This window comes from Pipistrellus hanaki (genome assembly GCF_964339955.1).
Source record: "Pipistrellus hanaki genome assembly, chromosome: 1".
In the NCBI taxonomy this organism is placed as follows: Eukaryota; Metazoa; Chordata; class Mammalia; order Chiroptera; family Vespertilionidae; genus Pipistrellus; species Pipistrellus hanaki.
In genome coordinates this window covers 5,898,060-5,912,037 of record NC_140503.1, presented here as the reverse complement: position 1 = coordinate 5,912,037, position 13,978 = coordinate 5,898,060, and the positions used below count along the sequence as shown (strand labels likewise).

Genomic DNA, 13,978 nt, shown 5'->3' with positions numbered 1-13,978 from the left:
ACGCGCCTTATGTTAAAGGCAAGTACCAGAGTGGTATGCCCACGTCAGCCCCACCCATGGGTATGTTATGAAAATGGGTAAGATGTTTTGGTTGTCACCATAATGGGAACTAAGGGTCTATGTATCCTTCAATGCATGGTGCGGTATACCTCTATAAGGCAGAGCTAGAGCCGATGAGCTGGAAGAACAGGGAAGCCGCTTCTAGGAGGTTTTCAGAGAAACCTTCTTACCAGTAAGCTTGTCAACAGGGAAAGGGATGCCTCTGAAGGTACCAAGAGTTCCAGGCTAGAGAGACTACCTTCAGTCAGGAGTCCTGAAGCGGGGACGTCCCTTTTAGCCACAGAATCTGAAACTTAGGGCTATTTTGGCCAAAGCAGAAACACTGTCAACTGGCAGTCACTAAAAATAGTCTTAAGTTTCTGTTCTCTCTTTTCTTTTCTTTTTTTAAATCCTCACCCAAGAATATTTTTCCCATTGATTTTTAGAGATAGTGGAAGAGATGGAGTGGGGACAAGAGGGGGAAGAGTGAGAGAGAGAGAGAGAGAGAGAGAGAGAGAGAGAGAGGGAAAGAGAGAGAGAATGAGAGGGAGAGAGACATCGACTGGTTGCTTCCCACATGCACCCGGACCGGGCTGGGGATTGAACCTGCAACCCAGGTCTGTGCCCTTGACCAGGAATCAAACTTGTGACCCTTCCGTGTGCAGGCTGACACTCTAACCACTAGGGCACACCAGCCGGAGCGGTCCTCTCTTTTCTAATTGCTAACATGCTGATGCTTGCAGATAGCGGCTAACCTGCTGCTTAGCTTAGCCAAGGCCTGACCAACCAAGGATGCCGGAGAGGCTATTTAGGTCGAGTGTCTCACAAATGCTGAAACCACAGGTCTGTTGACTTCACTGCTAACTGTGTCCCTTTCAATCTCTAAGAGAGAGGGGCGAGCACTAAAGCACTAACCAGAGTCCCCGTGGTTAGGCCACACGGGCCCTTTCTCCACGTCTATTCTGGTCCTTGACCCATTAGACTGCTCCGTCTTACTTATGTGTGCACGGCTGTTCCTGACATGGGTGGACTCACCCTGCATCTGTGGAGGTATTACCAGGTTCCCTCACAAACTACCTTTATCTGATATGTTTGAGATGCACTATTAGGGAGAGCAATGACCCCAAATTCTTTAAATCAACTTGCTGTTCCTTCCAAAGTAAGACTTAGGGCAAGCATGTCAAACTTGCGGCCTGCAGGCCACAAGTGGCCCACAACGAATATTTTTGTGGCCCAGCCAATATAACAGTATGTAAGAATCTTTTTAATAAAAATTTTGTAACTTAATTTTTACAATATCCTGTTATACATAATTATTAATAATTGTAATGTTCACTAATGACCGATTACTATAATCATGCTGTATTCATTTCCCTTCCGCACAGATACACCATTTCTCTCCACTAATACCAGCAGTGAAAATTTCAGCAGCCGATTGCCACATCATTAGTCTTGGACTGACTTGTTTGGTGTGCGCAACAGAAAATATTTCACTTTCAGAGAACAAGGAAAATAGGCTTATTTGTGTTACGCTTATTAACTTGTGCAGTTATTCAGTGCCTGGTAAGTTAATGTTCAAGAGAAATATTAATTTTTATTCAAATGTTCTATTATTTTATGTTAATGATTACTCATTTATTTCAGCCCTTTGTATTCAGCATGTCTCTATCGAAATAAACCTACGTTTCTATGAAAATTGAAACTCTTGTGGGTTTTTTTTTTGCAGCCCACATAAACTTAAAACTTAAACTTGTTTATTTGGCCTGTGTTAGCCTTTGAATTTGACATGCTTGACTTAGGGGGTCGAACCAAAAAAAATTTTTATTGTCATATTACTCATGGATATGTCAGCATAGAATAAAACTAATATATTTGTACAATATATTTTTCAAAGCTGTTTCTTATCTTATCTATTATTTTATTCTGTTACATTAACACACAGAAGTATGCAGGATGTGGGTACCACCTCTATGAGACAGATGTGAAAAATGGTGTTCAGAAAATATAATTTGCTCAAGGTGTCATTGGAGAATGGGGTCAGAATCTGAACCCAGATCTTCTGACTCCAAACCTGACCTTACTTCCTGGGCCTCTTTTCACTATACTGTGTGCACATGTGTCTTTATGCGTGCACTTGGTGAGCATGTGCGGCACAGGCTCGGGTGTCATGGGTGGCTCCGGCACTCACCTGCTGATCCTGCAGCTTCACTCCGACCACTCTGAAGGTGCTGCTGGCAGTGTTGTGGTAGATGTTGATCCGGCTGAAACCCTGCTGGCCGGGTTTGATGGGTACCCATTTCTTACTGGTGTCATCGTAGACCATCACGGAGGCCCGGGCTTGGCAGATGCTCTGTTCACTGCAGAGCAAGAGAAAACGTAAGTGTCAGGGGCAGCCACGAGGGATGGAAGCTGGCTTTGTCGTTCTCGGAGCCAGAGGCCACCTGCCATTTGCCGCAGAGAACCTCCTGACTGCCAGAGCTTCCCGCAGTCTGTGAGAGGGCTGCTCTGGGAGGGGGAGTCCTCCAGAGGCCCCAGGGCTGGAGGGGAGTGTGCTGTGCCAACACTCTCAATGGCGTGGAAAAGCCGCACAGCGCTCCTTTTAGGGGAAAAGGCGCTTGAATGCGGAAGGAATTACAGTGACAATTGGCCAAGTGTCTCCAGTCCTCCAGGCACTGTGTGAAACAAGGTACCGCACGAGAGTGCTGGGCTTCACAACCTATGAAGTAGCCACAATCACCCCACTTTGTGGATGAAACAACAGAGGCTTAGAGACTTGGGAAAACTGATACCAATTCAAACAGGAGTTCAGCGATCACATTTGGGATTGCCAACCAGTTCTGTCCGCCTGTGGAGCACACGACATAGACACCCTTCTTCACAGCAGCCAACGGAACGCTCCGTTTGTGACACTGTGACAGGGCACCGTCACACAGGCTCTGTAGACAACAAAACATGAGGCCGTCTCCGAACAGAGCGGGAGCAGTCCAAACAAACACACGGCTGTGCCTGCTTTGCTGTACGCTTTTAGTAACGGACAATGTCGTCTGTTCAGAAAATGGCAGGAAACCAGGGGAGAAGCAGAAGGAAACAGCCATCGCTAAGACCAGGCGCTCCTGCCACTGGATGCCAGGGAAGGCCCGCTGCCTCCGCACACCAGCTCCTCATCCTGAGCAGCTCCTGCTCAGTCTGCAGCGCACCAGGAGCCCCGTTAGAGAGGGAAGGCCGGTGAAAGGCAGGCGCCCCGACATCAGCGAGGTGTGGCCGCTATGAGAGGGAGGCCATGTGAACACGAGTGTGTTAGAATTAGAAACAGAAGTTAAAGCCCAACAATTTGAGCCCAAATAATTTCGTAGAAGCAAAAGTGTGTGCACTAATGGACGGTCCTCAAAATGAGCCCCAGCTGCCAGGAAAAGTGACATTTGGAGGGAATAAAACATTTGAAAAAGGCCCCACTCCCAGCCCCAGTGGTTACGGGATGACGGCTTGGCGGCTTTTAGGAGATCAGCCCTTAGTGCCTTGGAAACCTCCCACTGGCCAAGGAAGGGGGTGCCTAAGTGTCCCTGAGGGCTGAGCTTCCTCAGGACCTGTCAGCTCCCTGCTGACGTGGTGGAGGATCACCACCACCTCCACCACCACCACCTCCACCACCACCACCATCATCATCATCATCATCATCATCGTAACAGTGGCTCAGTGGACAGTGCAGACAAGCCACCCACATGTCCCCTCACTGCCCTTCCCATGAGTCCCTCGCACATTTCACGGGGCCAGCCAGCGACTTTGCGTACAGTGCTGGGTGTCGAACCCCCTGGGAAAGCCTATGCTGGGCCTCAAACTTGCTGTCCACCCCCAGCGCTGCTCTGGGGTTTCGGAGTCCAGGGCACCTGGACATCAGCTGTCCACGCCTCATGCTGGGGGCTCTGTCCGGGAACAGATGCATCAGAAGTGAGTTGCAAGGGCCTTTTGTGCAGTGGTGCCGCATCTTCCCCCACAGCTCACCCTTCATGTAACAGACATTTAAGGGGAAACCGGTGATGAGCAAAACAGGCATGTCTTCCCCCTCCCGTAGGGAGAACCAGCCTCTGCCTTCTGGCGCCTGAAACCACGTGTTCTTTCTTTTTTTCTTTTCTTTTCTTCCTCGTTAATCCTCACTTGAGGGCATTTTCCCATTGATTTTTAGAAAGAATGGAAGGGAGGGGGAGAGACAGAGAAAGATTGACGTGAGAGAGACACGTCAATTGGTGAATTGCTGCCTTCTGCATGCAGGCTGACTAAGGTGGGGATTGAGCTTCCAACCAAGGTACATGCCCCTGACCAGAACAGAACCCAGGAACCCTTCAGTCTGAGGACTGATGCTCCATCCACTGAGCCAAATCAGTCAGAGCCCACACATCTCTTAAAAAAGAGAATGTGCTTAGGAAGAGGAGCCCTCCCCTGGCCAGGCCTCTGGGCCTTGTCTTCATGAAGTCTGGTAGAAATTAACACTGTACACAGAAACAGACCTCAGTTTAAATTAGTTTCCTTCCAATATAAACTGGCCAGAATCAGGTTAGGGGCTAAGCTGTGTCTCTGCCATGCTCAGCCGCCCTGGACTGCCTCAGGGGCTGGGAGATCCGAGTGCAGCCTGGTGTCAGCGAGCAAAACAAGGATGTCACCGAGCCTGAGGGATGGGAGCGGAAACCCGGCTCTGCTTGCTGGCACGTGACCACAGAGGCCCTGAGGTGACGCAGAGCTGAGTCCTCTCAGGGCAGGTGCCGGGTGGCAGGGCGGGCAGCGCTCTCCAGAGCCCCTGGTGGCGGCCATGGAAGTGCCTTTCAGAGCTCCAGGAGGGCCTGTGACGGAGCAGAGCAGAGCGGCCACCTCTCAGAATGCCACCATGTCGCACAGAGGCCATGCTTCTCCAGGCTGCTCCGGCAGTCCCCAACACGGGCCTCCTTGATGGGGAAACCCTGCTTGGCCTCCTCAGCACCTGTGTGCTGTGGTCTGAGAGGTTCCCACTCTGTCCGTCCTTCCTGCCTTCTCGCCGGCATCCTGGCCGGAAGCCCCCTGCCTGCTCCTGCTCCCTTCATCCTGCACTGATGTCCCCAGGGCCTTGGCCTCTGCTTCTTGGAAGACCCAAAGCAATGTGCCTGCTCCAGTGCAGGTTCCCCGAGGGCAGGGGCAGCCTGCCTCATTCTGCTGTGCCCCTGGAACCGGGCACAGACCAGGGGCCTCATAAATGCTTAGGGTAGACTCTTAGGGCTGAGCAGAATCCTCAAGATGGTCCGATCCATTCTCATGTCCAAACGACATGCCTTCTAGGTGGTCCTAAGTGGACTCCGAGCCTCTGAATGAAAACCGCCAACGAGGGAAACCTGCCCCCCCAAAGCAGCCCACCCCGCTGAGGAGTGGTCTCAGCTGTGAGGCGCCCCTCCTGTTCTGGGACAGTCCACGCCCTGCCCTCCCGTGTTACAACGGTGTCTGGACAGCGCATGACAGTCCAGTGGACGACTGAAGGGGCATCTTGGATCTTCCATTCATTATTCCCATGACATAGCCCCCTTGCTGCCTGTCAGTCTCCTCTAGTGACCTCTGACCTGTTACATTTCCTCTGAGTATCTGGGTCCTACGACTGGATAGGACCATGGCATCTCAGTCTGACAAACACAGATGCCAGTGAGTCAAACACATGTAGTGACACTGAGCCGGGTGTGACAGCCACTCTCCTCAGAGCTTACGGCCACTCAGGAAAGGGGACAGAGGGTTACCTCTTCCAGGGCCTGGAGGGTGGGGAGCCGGGGAGCCTCTCTGCAGGCAATGCTGTGAGTTGTCCTCCCTCCCCCAATGAAGAGCTTTCAGCCCAGCGAATCAGGAAGGGGATGTGGGGGGGGGGGGGGAGAGCAGAGGCAGGGAGGCAGGGCCAGGTGCCGCGCAGAGAGTGCACACCTCACACACTTTAGGGGTGCTTGGACGGAGACATAAAGAAAGTGCCCCTGCTGTGCTTGCCCCTAGTAGGTGCTCAAACACCAACAGTGATTTTTCTTATGAAATTATCGCCATGGGTGCCTTCTGCTGCTGCTGTTTTAACACCAGGTTCAAACTGAACTCGTGGTTAACCAAAAGCCCTGCTGCTCCCGCCTCCATGTAGACGTTGCTTGTCGACCTGCTTATTTATTCCCAGCGACAAAAGCTGAGGGCCAGGAAAGACCCGCTTACTCTGCCGCAGGGCTGTCTCGCTTACCATCCGCTTGGGGTTCTGTTTTGTTTTAATAAAATCCTCACGGTACCCAAAGGCTTCAGAAACTCCATCTGTCTAAACCACGAATCATTTGAGGAAAGCATGTGTGACAGACAAGTATTTTCTTTTTAAGTATATTGTTTTTGAATGACTGCACTCACACACACAATTCCTTTACTAAATTTAGAAAGTCTGTCCCTACACCCTCCCCACGGGCCCCACACACTCTGTGCCTGTGTAGATGTGGACTCCGTGCTCCCCATCCTGTCTGGCTCTGAGGAACCACGTGGGGCTGGAGAAAAGCTACAGCCGATTCTCACAGGGCTGCTTTTGGATGGTCAAATCACCAGCTCATGAGTGGGCATCACTGGTGACAATGCAGTTGGGTTTGAGCTACCAGGTCGATGGACCCTCCCTCCGGCCCCCGGGGTCTAACACTGCTCACTCAGCCTAACCCTCGGGAAAGCAGGATCCTGCCCCACCAGCTGCTGCTCTCTTGACCCACTCCCTCCTGACCAGGAATGAATTTCTGACTTTGTCCCAAGCCGGCAGACTCCGGCCCAGCCACACTCTGCCTGTGTACAGGCGCCTGGACTCCCTCCCCACCTGCGAATCCCTGGCAGGGCTTTTCCAGGCTTTCCTACGGAAACCTGCAGCACAGGGTAAGTTCACAAGCCAGGGCAGAGGGTGGAAAGCCAGAAAGGCGACAGAAAGGAACAGGCTGGTCACCAGAGGCTTGGGGTGGAGAGCACCCGCCCAGGGTGGAGCCACAAAGTCCAGCACTGAGGCCTGTGCTCGCTCGCTTCTGCCTCTCAGCATGGAACTCGCCAGTCTGTCCTGCTTCTCGGCGTCTGCCCAACTGGACTGTGAGCTCCCCCAAGGCGGGGCTCGCTTTCCCTTCCCGCACCAGCCCTGCATGTTGTGTAGACACAACTGCTCGCTGAAGAAGTGATTGTGAAGAAGAGCATTTATGATGGTGTGCCTTTCAAACCCCTCTGTTTATTCTCAGAGAGCAGCTGCCGAACAAGAGCACCTGCTATAGATTAGCATCAGGTTCTGTGTCTCGCTGCGGCCTGGGATCTGTCAGGAAACGCAGGCCCGAGGATAAGCCTACTGCGCGGAGCGGGGAGGCTGCTGCCTCTGACGGTGCGTCTTGCTGGCCAGCTCCAGGGAACATGGAAATGTGGGCGGCGGCTCAGCCCCTCTTGGAGGCTCAGCGGAGAAGCCACATTCTTTGCTCCTGTCTTTTCTGGAAAGACAGACTCAGGGCTTCCCTGTCTGGCAGTGGCCCTGCTCGGCCTGATGCCCTGACTTGGTGGCTCTTTCAGAAGGAACAACCTATCGCTCTGTCCATCATGTCTCCCCAGCAGGACTGGGAACCCGGTTTGCCTGGGATGGAGGGACTTTCAGGGAGGTAGGACATTCAGGGTAAACCCAGGATAGTGCCAGCAAACCAGGTGCTGTCATCCTGCCGGGAAATCCTGCTCTCTCTCCTCAGTAACGGCCACAAGGCTGAGTACCTAGTGAACACCACTGATGGGAGCTGGCTGCTGGGCCTGGCACCTACTCAACCCAGCTTTCCCTTTCCCTCCCGCAGGGTGCCCACTGGCACCTGGTCTCTGTCCCTAATATCCTCATGGCCCCTAACAGATCCTACTCGATGGTCCCTTTGCTCTAACTCACGCTGCTCCCTCTGCCTGGGGTGCTTTCCCAGCTCAGGCTGCAAGGAATCCCTATGTATCCTAAAGTCACCTCACTCAGAAAGGCCTCCTTGAAGACACAGGGCCAGCAGGGGCACGTCCCCGAGACTGGCTCCCCTGCGGGGTGATCAGGGCTCAGGCCACAGTTCCCTTCCCCGTTTACATCTGGATTTCTAAAATAACAGATTCTTTGCTGGTTCCAGAACCTCATCCTTGCTCTCCTGTGACGCTACCCACACCCTATCTGGTGCAGATCAGGGGGAGAAGGGCAGTCTGTCCACACAGCCCAGCTGGCAGCCCGGTGGTAAGGCCCGGTCTGACAGCAAAAGCATCCTCTGGACATCTGGGCCAATTGCACTGACTTCCTGGTGTTACTCAAGAAGTTAAAGATGCTTCTTCTGCCTGACATGCGTTTTTCTTCCTACATCCACAGATTTGCATGTCAGCGTTGCTCAAAGCCCAGGTCATGTCTCTGCCTTCAGAGGACATGTGTTCATTCATTCCCGCTCACTGCTAACCACCCAGAGGAAGGCCCTCAGCTGGGCCTGGGAAGGGCGTGGCACGTCTCTGCCCTTAAGGAGACCCCATCTAGCAGGAAAACCAGGCAGCTACAAAATGGCACAGGACAGTGCTGTTGTGTTTTTCTATATGAGGGTGCCCAGTACCCAGCTGGTGTTATCCGTGCAAAGGCCCTGTGAGCCGCTGGTCACTCTCCAGCTTTCATGGGGGCCAGTCAGAGCTCATCGTCTTCCCCAGACCATGAGCCCCTTGAGGGCAGTCAGGTCTGACCGCCAGGTCCCCCTCCACACCCTCTCGGGGTGGCACGGTAGGTTCTCATTAACAGGCATGGGCTCAGTAGCTGCCAAGGGAATAAGCGAGGGAGGGAGCAGTGGGAGGCCAGGGGGAAGTGGCTATAAATAAATGTTTCCAAAGCCAAGCAGAAGCAGAGCCAGTGTGTGAAATCCTGACTTGTTTACTTTCAACCTACAAGCCAGGAGAGTGAACGTGAAAAGCAGCTGAGATTCCGAGCGGCCACACCAAGAACGCAGGCTCTGGCTACCGGTCCGGAGCCCCAGGACAGGGCGCGCTTGCCCTCACTGCCAGGTCCGCAGCCAGGACACACCTGCCAGTTCAGTGGCCCGTGCAGGTCAAAGCCCACATTTCATGTGACGCTCAAAACAATGATTAGAAGGGAGTGATCACCGTTACCCACTGCACACTAAGTGACTTATCCAGAGTCCCCAAGGCAGGGACCCACCTTCTTCCTCCTTTCTCTGGAGGCCTCTCCTTCAGGCTTCTCAGGCCTCGCTCCCTAAGTGGGTCCGTGAACAGGCTGATGCTCTCACCATTGAGCAACGCCAGCCAAACTCAGCTTGCTTTGAGTTTGCCTAGTTTTGCCCAGTATTGTATTTCTCAGCCTTCAGGGATTCCTTGGGGGTGGGAGGGACAAAATGCACCTTCAATCTGGCCATCCCCATTCTTCCTCTCTTCTTGCGTTAGTTCACAAAATAAACCAAGACAGTACCCCATTTACCGAGTACCAACCATGTACCAAATATATTCCAAGGCCCAGTACTCAGACAAAACTCAACCTTCTCTTGAATAAAAGACGTGGTCTCTGTTAATGGGGGAGGGGTAGGAGAGGCCCACAGGGAACAGGCGTGTGCTGTGGGTACAAAAAGGGCATGCTTCGTCCTGCCAGGGGGAACAGACCATTTCAGACAGAGCGGACAGCGGCAGGAAAGGCTCCTCAGCCACCGATCACCTGGGGCTGTAGCTTCTCCAGGCTCACGGGGGAATGAGGAGACCTACACAGGCATGTCATCACCAGGTCCCGCCAGGGACTGAGAAGCAGAGGTTGGAGGCCCAGCCTCGTCAGAGCGGAATATCTGCAAGTCCTTCTTTCGGATGGAGGAAACAGGCCTAGAGAGGGAAGTTCCTCAATGTCCTGTGGCTAATGTGTGGAGGGGCCGGGACTAGGTTATAGGGCCTACTTTCTGCTGTTCAACAGGGCTTCCTGCTTCACTTAGTAAAACATTTAAAAAACTATATATTTTATTGATTTTTCACAGAGAGGAAGGGAGAGGGATAGAGAGCTAGAAACATCGATGAGAGAGAATCATCGATCAGCTGCCTCCTGCACACCCCTTACCGGGGATGTACCCGCAACCGGGTTCGGCAGTAAAACATTTTTACTACACCTGACTTTTTATGTCATTTTTCCCCATTTGAAAGTAAGTTGCAGATATACTGCAATCCTAAGGTGTTCGGCCTACATCATTTAAAATAATGACATTCTAGCCCTAACCGGTTTGGCTCAGTGGATAGAGCATCGGCCTGCGGACTGAAAGGTCCCAGGTTCGATTCTGGTCAAGGACATGTACCTTGGCTGCGGGCACATCCCCAGTTGGAGGTGTGCAGGAGGCAGCTGATTGATGTTTCTCTCTCATTGATGTTTCTAACTCTCTATCCCTCTCCCTTCCTCTCTAAAAAAAACAATAGAAAATAAAATATTCTAATAGGTAGCTTAAATGCCATTTATTGTACCTAAGAAAATTAATAATTTACCAAATTATTCCTAAAATGTTTTAATTTTTAGGGATCCAGCATCCACTTCACATGTTACATTTGGGTTGCCAATTTACCCTCTTTTTAAAGCTGGAAAGTTGGACCACGTTTTTGTTTGTCATTGATACTGATTTCTGTGTGTGCAGAGTTTAGGCCAATTGTCTTGTAGGCTGTCCCCATTCTGGGCTGTTTCCCCTGATTAAATTCAGAGCAAACAGCAAGAATGGGACACAGGTGACAGTGGGACCTATCGTGTCACATCCCATCGGGCACCCCTAATGCCAGCTGCCTTTTTTCTGAGAGGGGGTGATGGCCAGGTCTCTGCAGCGGAAAGATCATTTCCTCTGGGCAACCGGGGAGGCCCCCGCAGGGTGACTTTTCCATAACGGGGACAAGCCTGAGACAGATTGAATGCGTTCCCAGGCTCGTTCTGAAATAGTTCACGCCTGTGAGGAGGTTCCCCGATGCCACCACCCAGACTAGGAAAATGCTGCCTTCTAGGCGGGGAGTTCGGGGAAGCCCTGCATCCTCTCCCAGTCCCAGCCCGCTCCGTGCCTCTGTCGTGCCTCTCGAAACTCTGTCTCAGGCCCGCTTTACACAGATAAAAATTACCGCGTTTGTCAAAAAGCTGCTGTTTGTGCCAGGTACTTTTGTCCACAAGTACCATATTTGAAATGAAAACTGAGGACTTTTAAAGCACAAGCATACACTGCATTACTTGCCACAGTGATAATGTCAACACGTGTCATGCGGCCTCTGGGAAATTCCACTGTTCATGCATGACACAAGAGTGAAAAAGGCAAATAATGTCTCCATATTGTTATAAATACAGTTTTGAGTCATACACCACTGAAAGGCAGGCCTCCTGACCACAATTTGAAAACAGCAAGTTAGACCTGCATATATTAATGTGAAGAAATTTGAATGGTGACGGTCAAGCCCCGTTTCTGCGAGCACGAGAATTAAAGAAAGGCTCTTGGTAAATAAAGAATAAGTTCGGTGTTAAACCCGGATGTCTTTTCTTCATCCAGACTGGGTGGGACGATCAGACTGCACGTCACGTGCCTCAAGACGTTCGCCTTTTCTCCACTGCGGCCCTGTCCCAGATGCTCGGACAGCTGGTCTCGCCGCGCTGGGAAAACATCCACCAACTGTTGGGAGAGGCTGAGCCTGTCTCACACCCACACTTTCTTCCAGGGCTCCCAGCGCAGCCCTCTCCGTGGGGAGCCATCTGGCAGCCATGTGGACATTAGGGCTACTACTACTAGCACACATGCCAACATGTCCCAGTGTCCCCAGAGGGACTCTGACCACTTGTGGAAGTGGAACGAGTTTCAACTCAGCCTTGGGACAGCTGTAAAGAGCTGGCGGGGAAAAGGCCTGGGGCAGAATGCTCAACTCGGCTCAGTTCAATGAACACCTGGGCGAGGGCACGGCATTACCTAGGCCCAGCGATGGTCAGAAATGAGTAACCCTGTCCAGGGAGGGGAGATGGTGAATGAAGGGATGATGGGCAGAGAAACGCACGGAAGCTACAGGACAGAGGTCTCTCTGTCTCATGGCATCCCCCGTGTGAGATCAGAGACTGCAAAGGGTAACAGAGACCAGGAGGCCTGGATTCTAACGCTTACTCTGTAATGTGGGGCCAGTTCCTTCAGAGGCTATAGCGAAGTCTGGCTTCTGAAAACACAAGGGACCTGGCTTCACAGCCCAGCCCTGCCAGGGATACCAGTGGGACCTGGGAGGAGTAACCTCACTTTGCTGACCTGGTTTTCTTGTCTATAAGTGGGAATGACAGAGGAACACTTGGAGGATGAGGATTAAATACAGCGTATGCAACGTAATTAGCATAATGCTTGGCATGTAACCCAAACGGGGATGGCTGCTGTAATGTTCTCTTTTATGGGTTCAATGACCTAAGAGAAGCCACTGGACAAGCCAGTTTCCAGCCACCTGGGCTCAGGACACCTGAGGAACACGAACACCTCACAAGAATCACCTAGGTCCCTGGTTGGCAAACTGTGGCTCTCGAGCTACATGCGGCTCTTTGGCCCCTTGAGTGTGACTCTTCCACAAAATACCATGGCCTGGGAGAGTCTATTTTGAAGAAGTGGCATTAGAAGAAGTTTAAAAAATTTGGCTCTCAAAAGAAATTTCAACCATTGTACTATCGATATTTGGCTCTGTTGACTAATGAGTTTGCCAACTACTGACCTAGGTCCATTATGCTAATGCTGCTGGCGGACAGCACACAGCATTCTCTGGAAATGAAGACAGAGAAGCTCCAAGAAGCTCCCAGATGAACTGGCTACACATCCAGGGGAAGAGTAATGGGACAGCATGGCCTCTGAGACCCTGGGCCTCAATGTCCCCATCTGTGTATCTCACGGCTGGACCAGCCAGGTACTGTTACACTTTCAATTTATCACCAGGAGCAATGGAACTTTTTTCCTCTGAAAGAAATTTTGAGGAATACTTAAAAAGATGAGAGTTAATTTGGCGTAGGTGGAGGGTAAGGCCTCTAACCTAGACGATCTAGTGCAGACAAATGGTCTCGGGTCTCCTAGGTCCTTTCAAGATGGAAACTTCTCGGATTCCTACAATTTAAAAAGACCTTTAAAAACATTGCATGGCTCCCTCCCCACTCACTTCTGAGACATTCCCTGCAGTCAGCAGCTGACGTTAAAAAAAAAAAATTTTTTTAAGTTAATTTTAGAGAGGAAGAGAGAGAGAAACTTCAATGATCAGAGAGAAACATTGATTGGCTGCTTCCTGCATGCCCCCTACTGGGGATGGAGCCTGCAACTCAGGCATGTGCCCTTGACCAGAATCAAACCTGCCCTTCAGTCCGCAGGGCAGCGCTCTATCCACTGAGCCAAACCAGCCAGGGCCAGCAGCTGACATTTGTAACTGAAAGAGACTTGGTTCCTCCAGACTCTGCAAGTAAGCATGCCCCTGAAGTAGGAAGTTTTCTGTTCTCCACAGCTGCACCCACAAATTCTTTAACCCTCAAGGCAATTACTAAAATGACAGAAAAGTGGCTGGAAAGGGCAGGAGTAAAGCGAACCATGAAAACCCAGCATGTGTGCCCGGTCCTGTTAGATCCTGGGCTCTGCCCCTCGGAGCTTCATCGGGCAAGTTCTACTCACTGTGATGTCAGTTTTTTGTTTTTTTAAAATATATTTTTACTGACTTTTCACAGAGAGGAAGGAGAGGGATAGAGAGCCAGAAACATTGATGAGAGAGATACATCGACCAGCTGCCTCCTGCACATCCCCCACCGGGGATGTGCCCGCAACCAAGGTACATGCCCTTGACCGGAATCGAACCTGGACCTTTCAGTCTGCAGACGACACTCTATCCACTGAGCCAATCCGGTTTCGGCTGTGATGTCAGTTTTAGCAACTCACGCAGCATGCTTCCAGAGAGCCTGTGTGTCCTGGAAAACTCCAGT

General features: G+C 51.6%; 1 protein-coding gene across 4 annotated transcripts in view; it reads right to left on the bottom strand.

Annotated features, from left to right (window-relative positions):
* EVL (Enah/Vasp-like) overlaps positions 1-13,978 on the bottom strand; it is a 111,719-nt gene that overhangs the window by 36,762 nt on the left and 60,979 nt on the right. For all 4 annotated transcript variants that reach the window (XM_084889143.1, XM_084889145.1, XM_084889142.1 and 1 more), the window contains exon 2: positions 2,228-2,396. In XM_084889143.1, coding sequence (XP_084745269.1) covers positions 2,228-2,396 — 169 coding nt within the window. The remainder of the gene's footprint in view (positions 1-2,227; positions 2,397-13,978) is intronic.